Genomic DNA, 24,170 nt, shown 5'->3' on the forward strand with positions numbered 1-24,170 from the left:
CGCGTTGGCTGTACTGTAAGAGGTAAATATTCTTAAAATAGCATGGTGAATGACAAAGTTATAGTCCGAATTTGCTGTTTAATATCCATATTCAATATCTGAAATGTGACCTTGTCAATGACCTTTCAGGTAGAAAAACAAGTTTTACAAGCTGATCTCATTTCAAGATAAATACCATATGCGTCAGATCAAAATATGGCAAAGTTATGGCTGATGCAGGACCTTTCAAGCTGTGAAATGGCAAAATTTGACCTATGAACTTTCAAGTATGATGACTGTTGTTAACCTCCAAATGCTTTCTCCTCATGGTTGTAATTTGTGGTAAGCTATCTTAAAAGAGCATGACAAACTAGAGCTTTGTCACAGACGTGAAAAATACCCCCACATGCCGCATTGGCACAGAATATTTTGCATGTTGTCTTCACAAAAAACAGCGGACACCATGCTCAAAGTTTAAAATGCACTTAGTGGACCTGTGACCTAGTTTTTGACCCAGCATGATCCATATTCAAACTTGACCTAAACATCATCTAGATACAACTTCTGACCAAGTTTGGTGAAGATCGGATAAAAACTACTTGAATAAGATGAATGAACACCATGCTCAATGTCTAAACGCACTAAGTGACCCTGTGACCTAGATTTTGACCCGGCATGACCCATATTCCAACTTGACCTAGACATCATCTAGATACAACATCTGACCAAGTTTGGTGAAGATCAGATGAAAACAACTTGAAAAAGAGAGCGGACACTTAATACAGACCGACCGACACACAGACCAACAGACAGACCGAAAGACAGACCGACCGGCAGACAGACTGAAAGGCAGACCCACAAGTTCACTCCTATATACCCCCCTTAACTTCTTTTGTGGGGATATAATTACGAAGTTACAGTCTAAACAACTGTTTTATGGCTTAATTTAATCATTGAGCTCCAAGGTGTCACTGCCTCCCTTTGAGGGAGATATTTTACAATTTGACTTTTCTTCTCACGATGGATGGCATTTGGGCAATGTTATTTCAAAATCCATCAATATATAGCATAGTTATGGCAAAGACCGTAATTCTCAAGCGGTTTTATGGCCTATTTTGTTTATATGGCCTCTACTCTTGAACTTGGCCTTTAGGGTAAGGAGAGGGTTATTAGAAGAAAAATATTGTCTTATTATGTTTGACTTAAATGCCCAGGTTTTTTATCTCCAAATAGGGCAAGGATAAAGCTGAGACATAAATTGTCAGGCAATTTAATGGCTTAATTTGACAATATGACTAGCTTTTAGATTGACTTCCGAGGATGGGAGACCGTGCTAAACTAACACAGCATCTTATGATGGTATACATTTGTGCAAAGTTAACTAAAATCCATAAATATAGTGCAAAGTTATGGCTTAGACAGGAAATTTCCTACAGATGTGCTGTGCAACTGCTATATTCTGACATATCCCAAAGGGGGCATAAAATAATCAAACATCAAATAAAAATAACATACAAATGACACACACAATTAAATGTAACTATTATGACCTTGCAGTCAAACAGGAGTTATTCACTCAATCCTATATTTAATTATAATAAGAATTGTTACATAAGCTACCTTAATATCTAAAATAGTAAAAAGGTTTTCCCAAGGTTTTAAAAAGATTTGCCCTGTTGACCTAGTTGTTTAATACACATAACTCAGATTCAAACTTCACCTTAATATTGCTTAAGATATACATTCTTACATCAACACTAATTATGGCCTATAGACTGGAAGTAAGTTTTTTCTAAGATTGAATCTGGTGACCTTGTTTTTGGACACATGTGACCCAGATACTGTCAAGATTAACTTTCTGATAGATTTTAACTTTCTGATAGATTGAATCTCAAATAAGGCCATCTAGGAAGACAGCAAGGTTTTCTAAGATATGACCTGACAGTGATTTTTTTTGCTAAAAATTACCGCCGATTTTCGGCTGCTTCCCAATCGCAAAAATCAACATTTTTTCCCCAAAAAGCTGACCAAAATTTCCGCCCAAAATCCCAAATTAATTTTTTTTTTTTTTTTGTTTTTTTGAGAAAGAAGTCTCTTATGACTTATGATTTCTTAACCTCTAGATCTCAACTTTTTATTTAAACATCATACAAAATATATAACATTAATTAAGTCCTTTTAAACTTTTGTCAATACATAATTCCCAAATTTGCTAATTTGATCAATTAAAACAATCCCAATTTGACCAGACTCCATTTCCCAAAATGGCTTGAAAACCCCCTGAACATGCGCTTAAAAATAATTTTAATTATGTTACTTATAATGATATCTATATTGCTTTTTTTTCCAATTTCATGGTTTATCACACTTTTTTTCCAATTTCATGGTTTATCGCGCTAATTTTCCCAATTCAAATGGCACAGGCTGTAACAAATAAAAGCAAAAACAATCACTGCCTGATCACCTAGATTGTGGACGCACGTGTCCCAGATTCACACTTAGCTTAGATATTGTCTTAATATATATTTTGATCAAGTTTCATAAAGATTGAGTCATAAATGTGGCCTCTAGAGTTGTAACAAGGTTTTTCTAATATTTGACCAGATGACCCAATTTTAAGTTGCCTAGATATTGTCCCGATAAACATTTGACCAAGTTACATTAAGATTGGATGAAAAATCAGGCCTATAAAATGGTACCAAGATAAAAAGCTGACAAAGCACCACACACACTGCATAAAAGACATATGGACATGCCAATAGGTCACCTTGAGCACTTCCTGCATCAGCAATTTTTATCCTTCTTTATAAAGTACCTGAAAACGGCACTTTCCCAATAACAAAACAAGAGGGCCATGATGGCCCTGAATCGCTCACCTGACTAACCAAATACAATCCCAACCCAGATTTCATCAAGGTAAACATTCTGACCAAATTTCATAAAGATTAGATGAAAACTGTGACCTCTATTGTCTACACAAGGTTTTTCTATTATTTGACCTAGTGACCTAGTTTTTGATCCCATGTGACCCAAATACAATCCAAACCCAGATTTCATCAAGATAAACCTTCTTATCAAATTTTGTAAAGATTGGATGAAAACTGTGACCTCTATTGTCTACACATGGTTTTTCTATTATTTGACCTAGTGACCTAGTTTTTGACCCCAGATGACCCAAATACAATCCCAACCCAGATTTCATCAAGATAAACATTCTGACCAAATTTCATAAAGATTAGATGTAAACTGTGACCTCTTTTGTCTATACAAGGTTTTTCTATTACTTGACCAAGTGACCTAGTTTTTGACCTAGTGACCTAGTTGTTGACCTAGTGACCTAGTTTTTGACCCCAGATGACCCAAATACAATCCCAACCCAGATGTCATCAAGATATACATTCTGATCAAATTTCATAAAGATTGGATGAAAACTGTGACCTCTTCTGTCTACACAAACAAATTGTTGACGGTTTTTCTATTATTTGACCAAGTGACCTACTTTTTTACCTCAGATGACCCAAATACAATCCCAACCCAGATTCTATCAAGATAAACATTCTGACCAAATTTCATAAAGATTGGATGAAAACTGAGACCTATATTGTCTTCACAAGGTTTTTCTATTATTTGACCTAGTTTTTGTCCTAGTTACCTAGTTTTTGACCCCAGATGACCCAAATACTATCCCAACCCAGATTTCATCAAGGTAAACATTCTGACCAAATTTCATAAAGATTAGATGAAAACTGTGACCTCTATTGTCTACACAAGGTTTTTCTATTATTTGACCTAGTGACCTAGTTTTTGATCCCATGTGACCCAAATACAATCCAAACCCAGATTTCATCAAGATAAACCTTCTTATCAAATTTTGTAAAGATTGGATGAAAACTGTGACCTCTATTGTCTACACATGGTTTTTCTATTATTTGACCTAGTGACCTAGTTTTTGACCCCAGATGACCCAAATACAATCCCAACCCAGATTTCATCAAGATAAACATTCTGACCAAATTTCATAAAGATTAGATGTAAACTGTGACCTCTTTTGTCTATACAAGGTTTTTCTATTACTTGACCAAGTGACCTAGTTTTTGACCTAGTGACCTAGTTGTTGACCTAGTGACCTAGTTTTTGACCCCAGATGACCCAAATACAATCCCAACCCAGATGTCATCAAGATATACATTCTGATCAAATTTCATAAAGATTGGATGAAAACTGTGACCTCTTCTGTCTACACAAACAGATTGTTGACGGTTTTTCTATTATTTGACCAAGTGACCTACTTTTTTACCTCAGATGACCCAAATACAATCCCAACCCAGATTCTATCAAGATAAACATTCTGACCAAATTTCATAAAGATTGGATGAAAACTGAGACCTATATTGTCTTCACAAGGTTTTTCTATTATTTGACCTAGTTTTTGTCCTAGTTACCTAGTTTTTGACCCCAGATGACCCAAATACTATCCCAACCCAGATTTTATCAAGATAAACATTCTGACCAAATTTCATAAAGATTGGATGAAAACTGCGACCTCTATTGTCTACACAAGGTTTTTCTATAATTTGACCTATAATGTGACCTAGTTTTTGACCTAATGACCTAGTTTTCGACCCCAGATGACACAAATACAATCCCAACCCGGATTTCTTCAAGATGAACATTCTGACCAAATTTCAGTAAGATTGGATGAAAACTGCGACCTCTACTGTCTACATAAACAAATTGTTGACGGATGCACACACGCACACGCACACATATGGACGCCGAACATCTCACGGTCACATAAGCTCACCATGTCACTTCGTGACAGGTGAGCTAAAAAACCTACAAATTTCCAAATTGCTGTCAAAAAATTTCCAATTGAAGGTTTGAAAAAAATAAAAAAATAAATTATAAATAAAATGCAACATTTAGTTAGTTTCCCTATGCAGCTCTATGACTTGAACCTAAGTTAATATAATATTGACAGCTTGAAAACACTTAGTTATCAATTTTTAAGTATTTTGGAGAAAAAATTCAAATACACAAATTTCCCATTTTGCAGACTTCAGGACACGAATTTTCCCAATGTTAGGGTTTTTCGTGCAAATTTTTCCCAATTGGGCTGGTACTGGCACTTTTCCCAATTAGTAAAACAAAATACTGTACATAGGTGGTGTAAACACAACTACATAATTATTATAAAAGTAATGAACACTAAGTCCCATAGTTATTATGAGAGATATTATTACAGGATTTCAAATGTTTCATCTTATCACATATAGAAGGAAAATGTGCAGTCTTACAAGTTTCCGGAGTATCTGGAATGATGTGAGCAGTGGGTTCTTGGTTCCCTGCTGTGAGGTGGACTCTGTTTCCTTCTCAACGTGTGTGTACTTGTTGGGCAGGGAGGCAGTCAGCATATACAGCATGCCCATACACATGACATGGTTCCCCTCCGACAGCTGCTCCAACATGGGAACTGGGGCTACCTCCTGAGTCAGAACGGTACCCAGCATCAACAAGCATGCAAGTAAATGAGTCCAGTACTGTACTGTACCCGGCATCAACAAGCATGCAAGTACATGTGTCCAGTAGTGTACCCAGCATCAACAAGCATGCAAGTACCTGGGTCCAGTACTGTACCCAGCATCAACAAGCATGCAAGTACATGGGTCCAGTAGTGAACCCAGCATCAACAAGCATGCCAGTACATGGGTCCAGTAGTATACCCAGCATCAACAAGCATGCCAGTACATGGGTCCAGAAGTGAAACCGGCATCAACAAGCATGCCAGTACATGGGTCCAGTAGTATACCCAGCATCAACAAGCATGCCAGTACATGGGTCCAGTAGTGAAACCGGCATCAACAAGCATGCCAGTTCATGGGTCCAGTAGTATACCCAGCATCAACAAGCATGCCAGTTCATGGGTCCAGTAGTATACCCAGCATCAACAAGCATGCCAGTACATGGGTCCAGTAGTATACCCAGCATCAACAAGCATGCCAGTTCATGGGTCCAGTAGTATACCCAGCATCAACAAGCATGCCAGTACATGGGTCCAGTAGTATACCCAGCATCAACAAGCATGCCAGTTCATGGGTCCAGTAGTATACCCAGCATCAACAAGCATGCCAGTACATGGGTCCAGTAGTATACCCAGCATCAACAAGCATGCCAGTACATGGGTCCAGTAGTATACCCAGCATCAACAAGCATGCCAGTACATGGGTCCAGTAGTATACCCAGCATCAACAAGCATGCCAGTACATGGGTCCAGTAGTGAACCCAGCATCAACAAGCATGCAAGTACATGGGTCCAGTAGTATACCCAGCATCAACAAGCATGCCAGTACATGGGTCCAGTAGTATACCCAGCATCAACAAGCATGCCAGTACATGGGTCCAGTAGTAGTAAGCACTTTCATGTACACTTGAATGCCCTAAGTCTTCTGGTTGTTTATTGTGTTGTTGTTTTTTATACTTGATTGCTTATTTAAGTTACAATAAAGAGAATTGAATTAGTAGGATTCATAATGCACATCTTGTATTCAGCAATTTAAAAGGGTAAAATTATGCAACTAATTACAACAACATCTGTGTTCCAAAGCATGTTGTTGTTTGTGCAAGACTGTGAAATAAAAGTTAATGTTGCTTTCCTGTGTCATTTAAAGCTGACAAAAGTTAAACAAAGTCATTAAAATACCATTCTTCAATTGGTACAATTCACAACTTGATTTTTCCCAATTGGAAGATTTTGCAACTCGTTTTTTTCCCAATTTGGTGATTTCACGACGCGAAAAATTCCCAATGGCATGGGTACCGGACCCGTTCCAAATTGGGTGAAAAAAAATCACTGAACAATCATGCAAGTACATGGTTCCAATGACAAACAGAGAAGGCACAACTTGGAAGATATGAACCATGTTCTGGAAAAAACTGAGCTTAATGCATCTGTGTAAAGTGTCATCCCAGATTAGCCATCGCAAACCTGTTTAAACAGGATAAGCAGTTAGGGCACTTTCCACTTTTATGGTATTTTCCTTTTAATGAATTCCCTTTCCAGTGAAAATCCAATTCATGTGGAAAGTGTTTTCCCTGTATAGCCTGTGAAGACTGCACAGGTTAAACTAGGACAACCCTTATATCACATGAATTGAGCCCTGTTTTCCCACAGAGAGGCTAATATTTTATTCATTTTCTTCTTATTGAATGTTCATATCAAATAAAATATTACTTAAGAAATTATTTTTGATTTTCCATTGTCATATCAGTCAATTAACAATGACCTTGAACAGACATGACTGACTCTACATATCGTCTAAATTACCTTTACATTTGAGGCAATTTTGATAAATATCCTTTAAAGGGTATAGGGGGTATAGACCAGACACAAAAAGTGTGAAAGCTCGAACCTTTAACCTAGAAGAATAACTTTGACCTTGTGCCAAGTGAAGGAAAGATGGGCAGACTAAAGGCATTCCTATAATCTAATTAACAGCTTTGCGGGCGGGTATTAAACATGGATACTATTATAGAACAGCTGTGTTCTGAAAACACTGAGCCTATGCATGGGCGTTAAGTGTCATGCGCAGTTTGCAAAGGCTAATCAGGGACGACACTTTCTGCTTTTATTGAATTTTTCGTTTAAAGAAAGGCTCTGTTGAACAAAAATCCAGTTAAGAGGGAAAGTGCCTTCTCTGATTAGCCTGTGCAGGCTGCACAGGCTAATCAAGGATAACACTTTATGAACATGCTTTAAGCCCAGTTTTAGGGAACAAGGCTAACCATGATGACCATGCTTACCATTTCCTCTGGCATCTTGGAGCCTGTCAGTATCGTGTAGACCCAGTTGTGTACGCCGGAAAACATGTTAGGACAGTTGTTGTCCAGCCATTTCTGCATCTCTGGAAACTTGATATCTGGCTTCATGCCAAACTGCAACACACAAACACAGGATTGGCCATAATAACACAAACACAGGATCAGCCATGATAACAAAAACACAGGACAGGGCATGATGCAAAAACACAGAAAAGGCCATGATATCACAAACACAGGACATGCCATTATAACAACAAGAGCTGTGTTTGTGAAACACAATGCCCACTATTGCTCTGCTTTGAAGCCATATATTTAACCTTTGACATTGAAGTATGACCTTGACCTTTCACCATTCAAAATATGCAGCTCCATGAGAAACACATGCATGCCAAATATCAAGTTGCTATCTTCAATGTTGCAAATTTTAGACCACGGTTAATGTTTTGGGACAGAATGATAGTCAGAATGACAGACAGACAGACAGGTCAAAAACAATTAACCCCCAATCATTCAATCCGGGGGCATAAAAGCACTGGACAGGCCATGATTACACATCATGACATGCACATTGTCGCAATTACCTTTACATTTTGCAAAGTTGGATAAAAATCCTTCAATAGGTAAAGGTTGTATAGACCAGACACAAAAAAGGCTCAAACCTTAAACCTTGAAGCAGTATCTTGAACTTTGCCTTGCGTGACTGACTAATTCTACTATTGTCTCAATGACCTAAAGATTGTAGCCAAGATTCATGGAAATCCTTTAATAAGTATGAGAGTTATGGACCGGACATACAAATATAGGCTCAAACTTGTTACCTTAAATTATGACCTTGAGCAGGTGTGACTGATTCATGCCCTCCATACATAGACCCAAGGCCATTCTTAAAAAATTGTTTGTTTGGCATAACCCGACCCAGGTAAATTTGGGTGGGATGGTAGGTAGGGATTTTAATTTTTTTTAGTAATTTTTTTTTCTGACATTGAACTTGACATATACCAAACTGAAAGGTAATTATCAAATAAAGCTCCAAGTCTTCTGCCTCATGAAAGGAAATTGGTAAAGATTTTTCTGCACTGTCCGTATCACCGCATGTGTATTCGTTAGTCTATTTTTTCTATAAAGAGCTTCTTTTCATTTACTTATTTTTTATACGACTTTTGCTATCGGCTGTTATATTGTAGGCAGACGACAATATCAACTGTGTATTCTATTATCTGCGCATGAATGACCCAATATTACCCGATAGCAGCTCAATGTTGATTGGCCTGCTACCATATGCCCTTAAAATTGTTCATGGAAACAAAGAGAAAAATAGTTAAAAAAAACACTCCGGATTAAAATGGCGGATGTTTTCAATGAAATTTAACAAGATTTAAGCATATTCACAAATTATATTTTTCTAAACTAAAATTCACTATACTTTCGCAAATGGCGAACGACAGCGCGAGCCCTGTAGTAGTGAGCATTTATTCCAATAATAACACGTTCACAATGCTCGCGCTGTCGTTCTCCATTCGAGTCATTTGCATAAACTATTGAAAATTTGGCTCAAGAAAAATCTAAATTGCGAAAATGCGAAAATCTAGTAAAATTTCGTTGAAAACATCCGCCCTTTTTAATCCGGACTGGTTTTCTATATTTGTCTCTTTGTGTCAATGAAAGTGTTTGCAATTCGAACAGTTAACCAAATCCAGTCTGTACCTGATTAGACATTGCTTGACCTTATTGTTAATGAAGTGCACATGGTAGATGGCCAATCAGCATTGAGCTCGCTTACACATGACATGACGTTGTCGAATGAAACGTGGGAACGGATGGAGCTATCAGATAATATTGGGTCATTCATGCGCAGATGTTGTATAATTTGAATACACATTTGATATCGCCGTCTGCATCCAAAATAGCAACCGGTCGGAAAGTCGTATAAAGAGATAAGCAAATGAAACAATACCCGTCAATATATTTCTAAGCTGACCACTTTTTATCTTTCTACCAAATATTTACCGATCTGAATGAAAGAGTGATAATTAATTAATTAGTTATATGGCGATAATATTACACATCTCTGCCGATTGCCAAATTGAATTGAACTGTGATAATTAATTAATTTGTTTATTTTTACTCCCAAACTATCCTTAACAACAGCAGCGTATTTTAATTAAAGGGATATGAGAAAAACAAGAGCAGTTTAATTGTATTTAAAGTCTAATTAATCGCATATGCATGTCTCAAATAAATAGGCGACTCAAATAAATACCGATACGCGTTTTGTTCATTGCTATTCTAGATATCCTTGAAAGAGCATTCAATTAAATGATGCAAATAACTGGAAAGGATAAAAAGCTGAAAGGACAAATTTAGCGGAAAGAAGTTTCGGTGAGCAAAAAAATATTTTTTTTGGAAAGAAACAAAAAAAAAAATCAGTCGGGCCGATTTTAGTGGGTCGGTCGGGTTATGCCAAACAAAAGAATTTTTAAGGATGGCCCAATGCCCTTTACATGTGAAGGAAGTTTCATGAAAATCTTATGAAGGTATAGGAGATTTGTAGAGGACACACAAATTGAAGCTAAAAACTTTGACCTTGAAAAACGACTACCTTGATCCAGCACGACTATATCATGCCTTCAGCACATAGTCTCAATACCCTCAACAATTGACGAAAATTTAATTAAAATACATTACAGAAGTTATGGAGCAGACACTAAAAGGGACCTTTTCACCTTTTTGAGAAATTTCCATTAGAAAACAAATATCCATTATATGCATCTTTCGACGATTTAAAATCTTTAAAGTTATAAAGCCTTACAAATGCAAAACAATTGTATGATTGTAAAGTTTTGTTGTTATTGTTATATTTTGTGACATTAAAAAAATTGCTTATATTTGGAGTAAAATACATGCAAAAATATGTCAGCTCGGATGGCTGAATGGTTTAAGCGCAATACTTTTCTTCCAGGGTCAGTGGTTCAGCCCAGGTGTAAATTACTTTTTGTCTTTTTTATATTTTATTTTTATTTCCTACTGGAACTCGTTTGTTCAGCTGTTTACTTTAATCAATTTAATGACAAACTTAAAAACATGCCAAAATCTGTGAAAAGGTCCTTTTAAGTGTTTCGGACAGACTGACAGGCAAAGGGCATAGCTATAATACACCCAAACGCTTTGTGGCTGGGTATAAACAAGCACAAAATACATTTATTAAATAGTCTTTGATTCTAGTCAATGTAATTACAATCCACCCTAAGAACAGCAGTTAGTCAAGAGAAATGTCCAAAGTGACTGTTGTAGACAGGTGATCTTTGTTTTCTGATGAACTCTTTTAAGATGGTTGGCCAGTTGGTAGTTTTGTTTCGTTGCTACCCCACCCAGTTGTTTGCACACAGTGTAATGTAAACAAAGTCTCATTGCCAATAATTAAGTATAACACAAATTACTTTTATTGAATAATACAAATTAATATCATATAAATTGAATAATATTCGTACCTTTTATTAAAGTTATGAGTTTATCAACAATAATATTGTTGTTTACTAGTGCATTTCGTTCATTCACTTAATCCCCCAGTTCGTATTACACTCATTGGAAGATATTTTTCAAATATTCGTTGTCATGGGTCATTGATGTCAAGTTGGAAAAAGTATTAATAGCGAATCACTGTTACAAACTGAAAGTAAGGCATAAAAGTATCGGTCTCATTCAAAGAAACAGACACCAAAAGCTTTGTAAAAATTATTTGTATGCAAACATCACACAAGCAGCATTTACATTCAAACAACCACAAAAGCAACTCGGGTTTCGGGCCTTGGCAATAACATGTGGTGTCAGCCTCTCCCCTGGAAATCGAACTGGAGTTTTCCAGTTGCATAAATGCCCAAAGTTTGTTACATAGGTTGCAATTCTGTTTGCCACAAATGACGATCACTAATAACAACACTCAGAGGAATTTTTCTGGCGAATCTAAGGGTCTATAAAACCAGCCCATTCCAAAACCGCTAGTGTATATAAACAAGAGCACCGCATAACGGGTGCCATGCTCCGCTGCGAAAGCTTGTCAGATTTTTTTTTTTTTTTAGAGGTCAAAGTGACCTTGACCTTTGAACTAGTGACCCAAAATGGGTGTGGCATGTAGAACTCATCAAGGTGCATCTACATATGAAGTTTCAAAGTTGTAGGTGGAAGCACTTTGATTTTAGAGGCAATGTTAAGGTTTTTGGTAAAGTTTTATATTAGAGGTCACAGTGACCTTGACCTTTGACCTAGTGACCCAAAAATGGGTGTGGCATGTAGAACTCATCAAGGTGCAACTACATATGAAGTTGTAAAGTAGTAGGTGGAAGCACTTTGATTTTAGAGCCTTGAATGTTTGATATTAGAGGTCACAGTGGCCTTGACCTTTGACCTAGTGACCCAAAAATGGGTGTGGCGAGTAGAACTCATCAAGGTGCATCTAAATATGAAGCTTCAAAGTTGTAGGTGGAAGCACTTTCATTTTAGAGCCAATGTTAAGGTTTTAGCACGACACCTCTAGCGGACAGCTATGACAATAGCTTGGGTTTTCCCCGAAAACAGCCTCGCCAAACAATCAGATTTTTTTCCCCCAATAAATTTTTCTGAAAAAGTGTCTAATGATTCATATGTCTCAATTTGTTACAATTACATCAAACAAAGTATATAAGTATAATTTATATGATTTTGTTCTACTAATTTGAATTATTATAAAGAGTAATGTTAAATTAGGTTTTCCCAAATCAGTGGACGTTTTGCGCGAAAAAAATCCCAATCCTGAAATTAAATGTTTTCTCAAAGTGGGTAGGAAAAGGCCTGACTAACTAGCTTATTGTTATTGTTGACATCTTATCAGCGATAGAGATATATTGATATTGTCACGCGCACATGCTATGGCAATATAACTGAGGCCCAGAGATAAGAGACAACAGGGCAGATTGATTTGAGTGTTTACTTTTCGCACCTTAAAACAACTGACTTGTGACTAGCAACCCCGATAAAAGCCGATTTCTTATCAGTTCAATGGGAGAATAGTGGAAAAAACCAATACCACTCTCACTTAATTATCAATAAAACCATTATTTTATGATGTAAAGCAAACAATTAAAAAGTTATTAAAAGAGAAATGTTTTATCTCATCATGCATATAAATTTTATTGCATTATTATTTCATAATGTTAACTAAATATGTAGTTAATTGAGACAATTATGAGAAGAAATATCCCAACCGCGTCGTACCGATTTTAGGACTACTTTCATCAACATGTGTGTGTTTACAATACAACTGCGGATATGTCAAACATCATGAATATTCATGAGATTGACGTCATATTGTTCGCGAATGAATGAATTTACTACAATGTTTTCATTCAACGTAGGACCATCCTTCGCCAAGAAAATAGTACCCGACTTTGACATTGAATAAAATGACTTTAGATGGACCGATCAAAATTTTGAACATAGTTCTAAAAAGTAGAAAGTCTAACTTAAATTTTGATACCAAAATTATTATCCGCAAATGAGAATTAGGTACTCGCATATTTGACCAAAGACGCGCATTTATACAATTTGACCTCGATTTACCTGCGAGAGGGAGGCACCATTTTTGTTTTGCTTCGCTAATCGGTATCGTTCATATTAGTCGGAATTAATTAAACCATACTCGCGTTAACTATACAGTAAACACAAGAAAAAGTTTGTAATGATCATTTTCTGTTTTATTGCGTTTGAATTATGTTAAAAAATTGTAATTTAACAAGGGCTGTTTGTAAAACATGTATGCCCCCCATATGGGCTGTCAGTTGTAGTGGCAGCCATTGTGTGAATATGTTTTTTGTCACTGTGACCTTGACCTTTGAACTAGTAACCTGAAAATAAATAGGGGTCATCTGCCAGTCATGATCAATGTACCTATGAAGTTTCGTGATCCTAGGCGTAAGCGTTCGTGAGTAATCATATGGAAACCATTTTTCTGTTTCGAGTCACTGTGACCTTGACCTTTGACCTAGTGACCTGAAAATCAATAGGGGTCATCTGCTAGTGATGATCAATGTACCTATGCAGTTTCATGATCCTAGGCGTAAGCGTTCTTGAGTTATCATCCGGAAACCATTTTTCTGTTTCGAGTCACTGTGACCTTGACCTTTGACCTAGTGACCTGAAAATCAATAGGGATCATCTGCCAGTCATGATCAATGTACCTATGAAGTTTCATGATCCTAGGCGTAAGCGTTCTTGAGTTATCATCCAGAAACCGTTTTACTATTTCGAGTTACTGTGACCTTGACCTTTGACCTAGTGACCTCAAAATCAATAGGGGTCATCTGCCAGTCATGAGCAATGTACCTATGAAGTTTCATGATCCTACGCCTAAGCGTTCTTGAGTTATCATCCGGAAACCATCTGGTGGACGGACTGACCGGCCTACCGACCTACCGACATGTGCAAAACAATGTACCCCCTCTTCCTAACCCTAACCCTCTAACCCTAACCCTCTTCTTCGAAGGGGGGCATAAATATTAAAACCAGCTTTTCGGATCGATGGCAACGTTCGCTAGTTGACACGCAAACCATAACAATTATCTGAATGAATATTTCAGCATCGTGTTATGCATGCTTCAAATAATCGCATTGAAATGGTTGTTTATATCAAAAGAAATCAAAACAGATAAATAAATACGTTTTTCTATCAGTATTTAGTTAAAAAATGTATTGTTTGAATCGGGTACGAACTTAAAATTTTAATTACTCGAATTTGCAAAGCTGTCACCAAGTGTCAGATAATAAAACGATTTTTTATATGCATTTTATAAGTTAATACATATTTGATATGTTTTGTTATTTTTTCAGTGTGTTAAAGGTAAAAGACTTCAAAGAGAAATGATGGAGTATCCAGGTCCCTTCTTCTAGGACATGGGACTCTGCTGCAACTCCATCATAACCCCTCCAGGAGAGAAGACAGGCCAACAGACTGATTTTCTTTTTTAAAGTGGTTGAGGGCTGGTACCAGCCATGCCTAGCCAAGACTTCCTTACCCCAGTCGGACAATCTCAACGCAGAGTTACCCCTAAGACTTTCTCAAACTTTAAAGCAGATAACATTGTTGAAAATTACTCTTACAACAAGGGTTGTTTGTAAAACATGCATGCCCCCTATATGGGCTATAAGTTGTAGTAGCAGCCATTGTGTGAATACGTTTTTTGTCATTGTGAACAACGGCGGTGGTGGCGGCGGCGGCGGTGGCGGTGGCGGTGCAGTTAGCCTTACATTTGGTAAAATTTAAATATATTACAAGGGAGGCAAATGCTGTGACCAAACGAACATGCATAAACGGTAGTTGTTTCCCTTGTTTGAACATTGCTAAATCCTTAAAATGCCTATTTCCAGTAACTGTGACCTTCACCTGTGACCTTGACCTTTGACCTAGTGACCCCAAAATCAATAGGGGTCATCTGCGAGTCATGATCAATGTACCTATGAAGTTTCATGATCCTATGCCCAAGTGTTCTTGAGTTATCGTCTGACAACCACCTGGTGGGCGGACCGACAGACAGACCGACCGACCGACATGAGCAAAGCAATATACCCCCTCTTCTTCGAAGGGGGGCATAAAAATTCTTAAGTGTTTCATACCAATAAGTGTAACACTCTACTATATAAGAACTTTTTTCCCCTAAGACATCTATAGATTGGAACAATTAATAAGAAAGTTTAGTGTGCGCAGACACAGTATCAGGAGTATGCAGTTTCAGGTCAACTGTCCTACAGTGGGACTAAACCACCCTCTCTACATTTGCGCCAATGCCAAAAGGCCCTGCCACGTACCCATCCAGATCCAGAACCAAGCAAGTTGAAAAACCCAGTTCATTGACAAATGGGATCGTCATTGAAATATTCAACTTCACGAAGATGAATGGTTATAACTTACAACATTTTGTAGTAATGCTCTATATGCTAAATGATGACTGTAAGAATATGTTCACATTAACTCAGACATCTAAAGTTAACAGAATTCTTGAGAATAAAAAGAAGTTAGTATGTAAGAAGGAAGTTCCTGGTTTTCAAACTGTTGAACAATTACTGAGAAACGGCTTTGTGTAAAAAATGATACTGGTTATACAATTGTTAAGTCAGTTGACTCAATGCAAACTGCTAATACAAATATGTGCCGTGTCGAACGAGGAAGGGTTATTTCAAATTAAAGAAACTCATAAAATATTTCTTTAAATTGTCCTTGAATGTTTTAGTACTGAAATATTGAGATGTTTCATTGAATTGTACCAAATGTAAGCACTTGACATTATTGCAGTTTATTTGTTTAATGTAGTATTGACATATTAAAGATTTTCACTATTTAAAAGTACATGTTGTGATGTTATGCTTTTCGACGATTAAAGTTACGAAAAAAAAACACGAATTTGTCACTTTTTCATGAAAATTAGGGTACTTTACCCATTTCTGATCAACAAAATAATGCATTCATTGTAATCTACAGGAAAAATGCCATCAGTATGCCAAATTTCAACTTTATACCATGTATAGAAAAACACTTCAGAAAAAAGAAACCTAAAATTATAGAACGCGGGTCCGCATCGCCAAACAACTTGAAAGCTTAATATAAGGAAGAAATTCACCAAAATTGCTATTTTTCCGAAGATTCAAATTACCATAACTTTGATAGTAGTTGCGATAAAGTAATAATTCGAACTGATCTGAGCAGGATTTTATGAGATCTTTAAGATAGTATCAAAACATTAACGATTTTTGTGAGTTGAAATTTTTATAGGGGTTGCTATTGTGACCGCTGAAACATGGCTTTTGGAGTGAAATTAACTAGACATTAGCCATACAGGTTGCCATTATTCTCAGGTGTAAAATAGAAGGTTTTTTTCCAGGGGGAATCCAGACTGACCGAAGTAGACAGGTGACAGTTGTTCTCAGATGGCTGCTATTGCAGGTTGGACTGTATTGCAGATATTGCATTTAGTTCAAAATATTTGCCAATAGTACAATCTTTTAAGCAGCATGTAGCAGTCACCAATAAAAGCACAATAAACTGAGTTGCTACTGCCCATTTAGTTCTTATAGGAAAGAATAAAGCTATCACTGATGGCCCATGTCTCTCAGAATGTTACTCACCATGCTGTTGACTACGGACTCGAAGACTTTGTCATCTTTTGCCTGTTTCCTGAATGCAATCATGGATGAGGCCAGGGTGAGAGCGTAGGCAATGTTCACCATGTTCAGTGCATCTGTTGAATAGAGAGAGGCAATGTTCACCATGATCAGTGCATTTGCAGAATAGAGAGAGGCAATGTTTACCATGATCAGTGCATCTGTACGGCAATGTTCACCATGATCATTGCATCTGTAGAATAGAGAGAGGGAGTGTTCACCATGATAAGTGCATCTGTAGAATAGAGACAGGCAATGTTCACCATGATAAGTGCATCTGTAGAATAGAGACAGGCAATGTTCACCATGATAAGTGCATCTGTAGAATAGAGAGAGGCAATGTTCATCATGATAGGTGCATTTGTAGAATAGAGAGAGGCAATGTTCACCATGATAATTGGATCTGTATAATAGAAAGAGACCTTGTTCACCATGATCAGTACATCTGTAGAATAGAGAGAGGCAATGTTCACCATGATCAGTACATCTGTAGAATAGAGACAGGCAATGTTCACCATGATAAGTGCATCTGTAGAATAGAGAGAGGCAATGTTCACCATGATCAGTAAATCTGTAGAATAGAGAGAGGCAATGTTCACCATGATCAGTGCATCTGCAGAATAGAGAGAGGTAGTGTTCACCATGATAAGCGCATCTGTAGAATAGAGACAGGCAATGTTCACCATGATAAGTGCATCTGTAGAATAGAGAGAGGCAATGTTCACCATGATCAGTACATCTGTAGAATAGAGAGAGGCAATGTTCACCATGATAAGTGCATCTGTAGAATAGAGACAGGCAATGTTCACCATGATAAGTGCATCTGTAGAATAGAGAGAGGCAATGTTCACCATGATAAGTGCATCTGTAGAATAGAGAGAGGCAATGTTCACCATGATAAGTGCATCTGTAGAATAGAGAGAGGCAATGTTCACCATGATAAGTGCATCTGTAGAATAGAGAGAGGCAATGTTCACCATGATAAGTGCATCTGTAGAATAGAGAGAGGCAATGTTCACCATGATCAGTACATCTGTAGAATAGAGAGAGGCAAAGTTCACCATGATAAGTGCATCTGTAGAATAGAGAGAGGCAATGTTCACCATGATAAGTGCATCTGTAGAATAGAGAGAGGCAATGTTCACCATGATAAGTGCATCTGTAGAATAGAGAGAGGCAATGTTCACCATGATAAGTGCATCTGTAGAATAGAGAGAGGCAATGTTCACCATGATAAGTGCATCTGCAGAATAGAGAGAGGCAATGTTCACCATGATAAGTGCATCTGTAGAATAGAGAGAGGCAAAGTTCACCATGATCAGTGCATCTGTAAGGCAATGTTCACCATGATCAGTGCATCTGTAGAATAGAGAGAGGCAATGTTCACCATGATAAGTGCATCTGTAGAATAGAGAGAGGCAATGTTCACCATGATAAGTGCATCTGTAGAATAGAGAGAGGCAAAGTTCACCATGATCAGTGCATCTGTAAGGCAATGTTCACCATGATCAGTGCATCTGTAGAATAGAGAGAGGCAATATTCACCATGAACTGTAAGGCAATATTCACCATGATCAGTGAATCTGTAGAATAGAGAGAGGCAATTTTCACCATGATCATTGCATCTATAAAATAGAGAGAGGCAATGTTCACCATGATCAGTGGATCTGTAAGGCAATGTTCACCATGATCAGAACATCTATTGAATAGAGATTTTGAACGAAAACACACACACACTGGCAAGTCAATACACACATGAGCCTGGCTCTGTCAAAATGTTGCTTAATCCATGTGTGTTAAATATTGTCCCTGATTAGCCTGTTCAGTCTGCACAAGTTTATCAGGGACAACAATTTCTGCCTGAACTGGATTTTCCCTCAGAAGATTTCCTTTCAATGAAAAATAAATCATAAAAGCCGAAATTGTTTGTGTCTGATTAGCCTATGCAGACTGCACATGCTAATCTGTGACAACACTTAAGTTAATACCTTAAGGCATGTGACTAATTCCTATACATTTCAATATGAAACATACAACAAAACATTCATAAGCATGGATTACATCCAGTTTCCCAAGTGGGAGGCTCATATACAGTTTTGGTTAGTGTTATTATAAATGTGGTGCTGTATGTTTCAAACTGAATTGTTTAGGAATGAACTCGATCTTATTAAACGCAGAAATGAATTTCCTTTCTGAAAATGTACATATCTTGCATTATTTTTATAAAATGCTGGGTCAATTTTTAAGAAATAACATGGTACACAACTCGCGTGACCCACTTGTCAACGATCTGACCCGATCACAGACTGAAATCTTTGAAACAAGCTTCCAAAATGAAACTTCATGGGTGTAATATTATCTTCAATAAGAGTCATAGCCCTTTGATTTTTTAGTATTCTACCATACATCATGGGATAAGCACCAATAAATAAACAATATTTATTTGCTTATGATGTGGATTTTCATCGTAATGCTGATATTTGGCTAATACTTTATTTGCTAAGCACCAATCTAGAACTTGAAACTATCAAGAAAGATCTTTAATTTAATTTGATTTTCTAACGAACTACAAAAGGGTCAGAATGCGTATCTGAGCAGTTAAACGATTAAAAGGTGAAAAGTGATGTCCTCTTTCTAGGAAATCTGGGCTTAATGCATGTGCAAAAAGTATCATCCCAGATTAACTGGTGCAATCTACACAGGTTAATCATGGACAACACTTTATAAACTGGATTTTCATTAAGAAAAGACTTGCCTTAAACGACAAATTCCATAAAAGCATAAAGTGTTGTGTCTGATTAGTCTGTGTGGTCTGCACAGGCAAATATGGGGCGACACTTGTGTTACACCCTGGACTGCACAGGCAAATATGGGGCGACACTTGTGTTACACCCTGGACTGCACAGGCAAATATGGGGCGACACTTGTGTTACACCCTGGACTGCACAGGCAAATATGGGGCGACACTTGTGTTACACCCGGTTTTCTTAGAGCATGGATGAAAAGCTGAAAAGTGAAGTGGTTACCATCACGAGTGAGATATTCCTTTCCCTGTGCGAAGAGTTTGAAGTAATACTTGTGCTGATCAGTCGCGTCAAACAGACTCAGTAAAGCCTTGCTAGACTTGACAAACTGCTCGCTGCTGATGCGCTCCTTCACCTTGTCGCTATGGTGATTGTTGGTCACCATTTGTTCATACAAGAGCTTGCCAAACAGCTGCAGAGGGCCTTTGAAAACACCCTGGAAGCAGGCATGTCATGAACATATAAGCAACATTCTGGGAAAACTGGGCTTATGAAAGTGTATACATTGTTTACCAAGATAATTCTGTTCAGTCCACACAGGCTTATCAGGGAATAAACTTGTTGCTTTTTATGGAATTTATCATTTACAGCAAGACTCTTCTAAACAAAAATAAGATTAGTTTAAAACTTTTTGTTTTAGCTGGATTGCATAGAAAGCCTAAGGCTAATATGAAAACTCTCTTAAGTCCTTTGCTGGGACTTGAACCAGTACTGTGTGTCTATGAGGGAAATCTAAAGAACGCTCCTACAGTGGGACTTGGTCCCATGAACTCCTGATCGCTCAATGGAAACCATATCCACTACACCACTGCGACATGTTCAATCAGATTAAGGATTAAAGAGTCATTCGTGATTAGCCTGTGCAGACTGCATTGGCTAATCTGGGACAACACCTTACACACATGCATTCAGCCAAGTTTTCCAAGGACAAGACTCATAATCATATTTACCAAGTGTGCCATACATCTAAAAATAGATACAGGTAATGTTTTCAGTCAATGAGTGCATGTATTTCACTCATTAAATTTTGCATTCACGCATTAAATAAATCATGTGATGGGGGAGGGGGGAGAAAAGTTTGATTTTATTCATATATCTGAAAGTGGTACCTACACTAACATATGGAGGTCTCACAGGACCACTTTTACCTCAAATGTAGCCCTGGTGATCTCCCCTGGATGGCCATTGTCTTCCTCTGCAGTGAGCTCAAGTTTCTGAAACAAAACATGAAAATAGGCCTTAATGCAAGTGCGTCATGTGTCATGCCAGTGTCTGCAGTCTGAACAGGCTAATCAGGAATAATTGCAGCTTTTATGGTTATTTTTGTTCACAGAAAAAAAAAATTAGCAAAAAATTCCAGTTTAGGCAGTGTTGCTACTGTTATGCCTGTTGGGACTGCAGAGGCTTATCTGGGACGACACTTTAAGCAGATAAATTAATTCCCATTTTCCTCAATCAAAGTAAAGTTGTCTATCTAAAACACTTTCTTTGGTGAAATAGGGCCGAGATATGTCTATTACCCGTTCTTTGTTTACTGCAACAAAAATGTGTTTATTGTATCCTCCAACTACCTTGAGTTGAGCAGTTAAGGATACAAGTAAAAGAATTTCTGAATTAATTCAAACAATGCCGCAATAAACGATGTACCTTTAAAGATTTATTTCATTCCCATTAAATCCATGTCAAAATTGTTTATTTACAGCGTGTTTAACCATGCAAAGCTGATAGTTCCATACACACCCGCAAATTACATACACTATGCGCGTTGTTTACCTTGAGTCGAGACGTCACATCTGAAAGCGAGAGTACTTGATTGCAATAGGCATGAGGTCAACAAAACTTCGAAAATTCAATTCATTGAACAAATTTTTAGAAACTGAAGGATTAATTAAACTCTTTTTATAACTTCTATTTACAATTTAACATGTTTATGTTTGCCAATAAAACATAAACTTGTTAAATTGTTAAAAGAAGTTATAAACAAGAGCACCGCCTTGCGGGTGCAGATTGCTAATCTATTTTCATTTTAAAGGTGAAGGTACTCTCAAATTTCAATCACAAAGGAAGGAGGGGTGGGGGGGACTCTTGGGTGCGATGGTTGGATGGTATTTCAAACAAAAAATAATAAAAATAAGTATTTGTGTTTTTTAACCGTTTCAAAAAAAATAATTGGGGGGGGGGGTGGGGTGGGGGGGGGGAGGGGGGTTATAGTGTGAGGGTGTGGTGGTCATTTGTGAGATGATCTTAAAAAAAAATAAAAAAAAAATAGGGGGGGATTCGGGGGGGGGGGGGGGGGCACGGGGGATTGTTTGGGTGGAGTCTATTGTGGTATGTCAGGTAAGAGTAGTTTTGTCATAGTATCAATCAATTCTAATCATAAATAAAGAAGTTATGGCAATTTTAGCAAAATTTAATAATTTGACCTTGAGTCAAGGTCACTCAAAGGTCAAGGTAAAATTCAACTTGCCAGGTACAGTAACCTCATGATAGCATGAAAGTATTTGAAGTTGGAAAGCAATAGCCTTGATACTTTAGAAGTTAAGTGGATCGAAACACAAAATTTAACCATATATTCAAAGTTACTAAGTCAAAAAAGGGCCATAATTCCATAAAAATGACAACCAGAGTTAAGCAACTTGTCCTTTTACTGTACCCTAGTTTGCTAGAGTTCCAAGTATGAAAGCAATATCTATGATACTTTAGAGGTAAAGTGGACCAAAACACAAAACTTAACCAAATTTTCAATTTTCTAAGTATAAAGGGCCCATAATTCCGTCAAAATGACAGTCAGAGTTACATAACTTTGCCTGCACAGTCCCCTTATGATAGTTAATAAGTGTTGCAAGTATGAAAGCAATAGCTTTGATACTGTAGGAATAAAGTGGACCTAAATACAAAACTTAACCAAAATTTTCAATTTTCTAAGTATAAAAAGGGCACATAATTCTGTCAAAATGCCAGTCAGAATTACATAACTTTGCCTGCACAGTCCCCTTATGATAATTAGTAGGTGTTGCAAGTATGAAAGCCATAGCTTTGATACTTAGGGAATAAAAGGGACCTAAACACAAAACTTAACTAAATTTTCAATTTTCGAAGTATAAAAAGGGCACATAATTCTGTCAAAATGCACACCAGAGTTATCTAACTTTGCCTGCCCAGTCCCCTCATGATAGTAAGTAAGTGTACCAAGTTTGAATGCTATAGCATTGATACTTTCTGAAAAAAGTGGACCTAAACGCAAAACTTAACAGGACACTGATGCCAACGCCGACTCCAAGGTGATGACAATAGCTCATAATTAAAAAAAAAAAATAGATGAGCTAAAAAAGTTAAATTAATCCTTCAGTTTCTAAAAATGTATAGGTCAATCTTCTTTTGAGCAACATTGACACGAAAACGTGCTCAAGAATTGAAAACAAAACTACGTTCACATTTTCTTCAAATAAAGTTTCGGCATATATGTTCCTAATAAAAGATTTGATAACATTTATATCATCCAATCAGGACAGGGTTTACCCACTGAACGAGTGTATATCACCATGTCAACTATTTTCGCGATGTGCGTGCACAGATTGTTCCACGCACAATTTTCTGGGAATCGTGAAAAAGTAAAAGAATTTTCTTTAAAATAAATCAAATACATGAAAGTGTTGTGTTTACACTAGTGCAGTGGTCTGCAATTTATGTGCAAGTTTAATGAAGATAACAGAAAAAATGCACGAAATAGGCCAGGGCTCAACATTAACCTAAAAACCAAGTACTAAATACTTAGAAAATCTACTTGCCGTGAACGTAAAGCCACTTGCCTAAACATGAAATATCACATTATCTGTAAACCTCATATTTTTTATAAACAAGCAAGCATATGTGATGAACTTTTTTCATGCATTTTTATAGATTCAAGGCGAAAAGTAGTGCACCCAGAAATGAACGATGAGCTCTTGTCATCACTGTACAGTTCACATGGTTTGCAAAACATTGCTTCTAACGATTCATCATATCTCAACCATTCAAAATCACTTTTCCATTTTGGTAAAAAAAATTGCCTTTCGCTTCAATTCATACTGTTTGGCACTTTCGGATGAAATTTCTGTGCATTTTTCATTGGATTTTTCAGACTTACAGTTACTTGTAAAGCCGAAGCTAAATAAACTAGACATTTCTCGTCTGCTAACAGTACTGTAAACAACACGTGAACCGTAACAAAAATGTCAATTGACGTAAAGCAAAAGATTGTTGAAAATGTATGTCGCAAAATATGAAATATATATATGCAGAGCTCCAGATAAGGTTTTGTTAAATTCTTAAATTACTACCAGATTTTCAAAAAGAATTCTTAACTCTGAAATTTTATTCTTTACGTAACTTCTAAGTTTTGGAAAA

General features: G+C 37.1%; 1 protein-coding gene across 6 annotated transcripts in view; it reads right to left on the reverse strand.

Annotated features, from left to right (window-relative positions):
• Positions 1-24,170, reverse strand: part of LOC127838930 (uncharacterized) — a 75,346-nt gene that overhangs the window by 37,617 nt on the left and 13,559 nt on the right. For all 6 annotated transcript variants that reach the window (XR_008030051.1, XR_008030062.1, XR_008030073.1 and 3 more), the window contains exons 2-6: positions 20,933-20,998; positions 20,007-20,220; positions 16,945-17,057; positions 7,780-7,911; positions 5,277-5,465 (exon numbers count right to left, since the gene is read on the reverse strand). Coding sequence is in view for 2 of the 6 variants with exons in the window: in XM_052367080.1 (XP_052223040.1) it covers positions 5,277-5,465; positions 7,780-7,911; positions 16,945-17,057; positions 20,007-20,220; positions 20,933-20,998 (714 nt within the window). In the remaining 4 variants the exon portion in view is untranslated. The remainder of the gene's footprint in view (positions 1-5,276; positions 5,466-7,779; positions 7,912-16,944; positions 17,058-20,006; positions 20,221-20,932; positions 20,999-24,170) is intronic.

This window comes from Dreissena polymorpha, chromosome 1, assembly GCF_020536995.1.
Source record: "Dreissena polymorpha isolate Duluth1 chromosome 1, UMN_Dpol_1.0, whole genome shotgun sequence".
NCBI lineage: Eukaryota > Metazoa > Mollusca > Bivalvia > Myida > Dreissenidae > Dreissena > Dreissena polymorpha.